Source organism: Parus major, unplaced genomic scaffold, assembly GCF_001522545.3.
Source record: "Parus major isolate Abel unplaced genomic scaffold, Parus_major1.1 Scaffold408, whole genome shotgun sequence".
NCBI classification, from domain to species: Eukaryota; Metazoa; Chordata; class Aves; order Passeriformes; family Paridae; genus Parus; species Parus major.
The window spans coordinates 15,984-18,350 of record NW_015379317.1 but is presented as its reverse complement, the minus strand read 5'-3'; the positions used below and the strand labels follow the sequence as shown (position 1 = coordinate 18,350).

General features: G+C 67.9%; 1 protein-coding gene across 1 annotated transcript in view; it reads left to right on the top strand.

Moving 5' to 3' along the window:
* LOC107199019 (MLLT6, PHD finger containing) overlaps positions 1-2,367 on the top strand; it is a 46,105-nt gene that overhangs the window by 30,123 nt on the left and 13,615 nt on the right. Inside the window, exons 8-12 of the mRNA XM_033511641.1 lie at positions 160-302; positions 533-721; positions 848-936; positions 1,302-1,657; positions 1,786-1,894. Of these exons, the coding sequence (XP_033367532.1) occupies positions 160-302; positions 533-721; positions 848-936; positions 1,302-1,657; positions 1,786-1,894 (886 nt within the window). The remainder of the gene's footprint in view (positions 1-159; positions 303-532; positions 722-847; positions 937-1,301; positions 1,658-1,785; positions 1,895-2,367) is intronic.

Here is a 2,367-nt window from a genome sequence, read left to right as displayed (position 1 = left end):
GGAGCAGGAATGGAGCAGGAATGGAGCAGGGATGAAGGCGGGATCGGAGCAGGAATGGAGCAGGAATGGAGCAGGGATGGAGGCGGGATCGGAGCAGGAATGGAGCAGGGATGGAGGAGGGAGCGGAGCAGGGACCCCCTGACCCCCCGGCCCCCGCAGGTCCCCCATCAGCAGCCTGCCGACCCTGTTCGACCAGACCGTGTCGTGCAGCAGCAGCGGGCAGCTGGACAATGTCCCGCAGGCCACCCCTAACATCGAGCAGCTCCTGGAGAAACAGGGGAACGGCGAGGCCGGCGTCAACAGTGAGTGCCGGCCCGGGGGCGGCGGGGCAGCTCCCTGGGAGCCGGGATTTTGGGATTCGGAGCCGGGATTTTGGGATTCGGAGCCGGGATTTTGGGATTCGGAGCCGGGCGGGAGGAGCTGGGGCTGCGCTGTGGGGCCGGTCCCTCCCGGCCCGGGCTCTGACTGCGGTTCCTGCCATCCCCTTTCCTCTTCCCCGCCGTTTTCCCCTTTCCCCTCGGTCCCGCCGCAGTTGTGGAGATGCTGAAGGCGCTGCACTCGCTGCAGAAGGAGAACCAGCGGCTGCAGGAGCAGATCATGACGCTGACGGCCAAGAAGGAGCGGCTGCAGCTGCTCAATGTCCAGCTGTCCGTGCCCTTCCCCGTGGTCACCAGCAGCAACGGCGCGGGCAGCCAGGCGCAGTACATCCTGCCCGCCAACGGTGAGGGCACCGCGGGCACCCGGGGACGTGGCCCTGTGCCCCGGGGGTGGCCGAGGAGTCACAGCGGGGAGGGATCCGTCCCTCGGCCACCTCAGGGTCCGGCCCTGACTCCCTCTCCCCTCGCAGTGTGCGCCGGTGACTCCCTGAGCATCAGCAAGAGCCCCCCGTGCAAGAACAGCTTCGGCATCGAGAACTCGCTCTCCACGTCCTCCGAGGTACTGCGGCCTCTGCGGCCACCGGCGGCCGGGCAGGGCCTCGGGCAGGGGCAGCGCCAGGGCTCGGTAGCCAGCTCGGAACTCCCGCTAGCCCAGGCTCAGAGATCAGGTTCTCCCCGCAGCGCCCGAGGGCTGCCTAGAGTAGCTGAGAGCGGGAGCGTGAGGTGAGAGCGCTGCCAGGTGATCCTGGAGATCCAGCAGGGATCCGCCTGACTTTCTGGGACCTCCCTGTGACTTCTGGCACCCCCCGCTCTGAGTTCCGGGCCCCCCTCGCACTCGAGCCAGCCGCACCCAGAGCCCCTCCCTTCCCACCCCCGGCTCCCCAGCCGCCCCAGCCCGATGCTCTGTGTCCGTTTCTCCCCCAGGACCCTCACTCGGGCTGTCCCAGCAGGAGCAGCTCCTCCCTGTCCTTCCACAGCACGCCCCCGCCCCTGCCCATGCTGCAGCCCAGCCCCGCCTCGCTGCCCCTGCCCGGGGCGCAGCAGGTGAACGGCCTGGCCAGGCTGGCAGGCGGGGGGCTGGCCGGAGGCTCCGGGGCCGGCCACAGCCTCTCCGCGGTGCCCATGGTGGACGGCCTGCTGGGCAGCCTGGCCGGAGCCCAGCAGATGCCCCTCAACGGGATCCTGGGGAGCCTGAACGGAGCGCAGCCCGCCCCTCCTCCGAGCGCGCTGAGCCAGGCCAGCGGGCCCCCGGCCCTGCAGCTCTCCACCAGCCTGAGCAGGTGAGGATGGGCGGCCCTGCCCTCTCCAGCCGCAGTTTAGCTCCGGGAAGGGAGGGAAGGGCCGGCCCCGAGCGTGCGGGAGCGGTGGCGGCCGCGCTGACCGGCGCTGCGCCGCTCCCTTCCCGCAGCGTCGCCAGCCTGAGTCCCCTGACGGAGCAGCAGCGGCACGTCCTGCAGCAGCACGAGCAGCAGCTGCAGCAGCTCCAGCAGCTCCTGACTTCCCAGCCGCTTAACCCGGTAAGGGACGGGCTGCTCGCACCGGGAGAAGCCGGGAGCCCAGAGGGGAAAATGGGAATTTTTTCCCGCCCCCTCTCCCCGAATTCTCTTTGCGCCTTATCCCGGCTGAGCGCAGCGCAGGAAATTCAGAGCCGGTCTGGAAGTTTGGGATGGGGAGTGGAACGAGGAGTGAAGCTCCAGGCGGCGCCCGGGGAGGGGAATTGGGATTTGAAGCCTTTTTGGAGCAAAGGGAAGAAGAAAAATCTGAGTTTCCTGAGGGGGTGAGGAGGTGGGTGCTCCGTGAAATGGGGACCGGGGAAATCCGGGAGAGCTGCTCGCTCCTGGAGTCATCCCGGGATACAAATCCTGCTGGATCCTGGGATACAAATCCTGCTGGATCCCGGGATACAAATCCTGCTGGATCCTGGGATAAAAATCCTGCTGGATCCCGGCATGTAAATCCTGCTGGATCCCGGGATACAAATCCTGCTGGA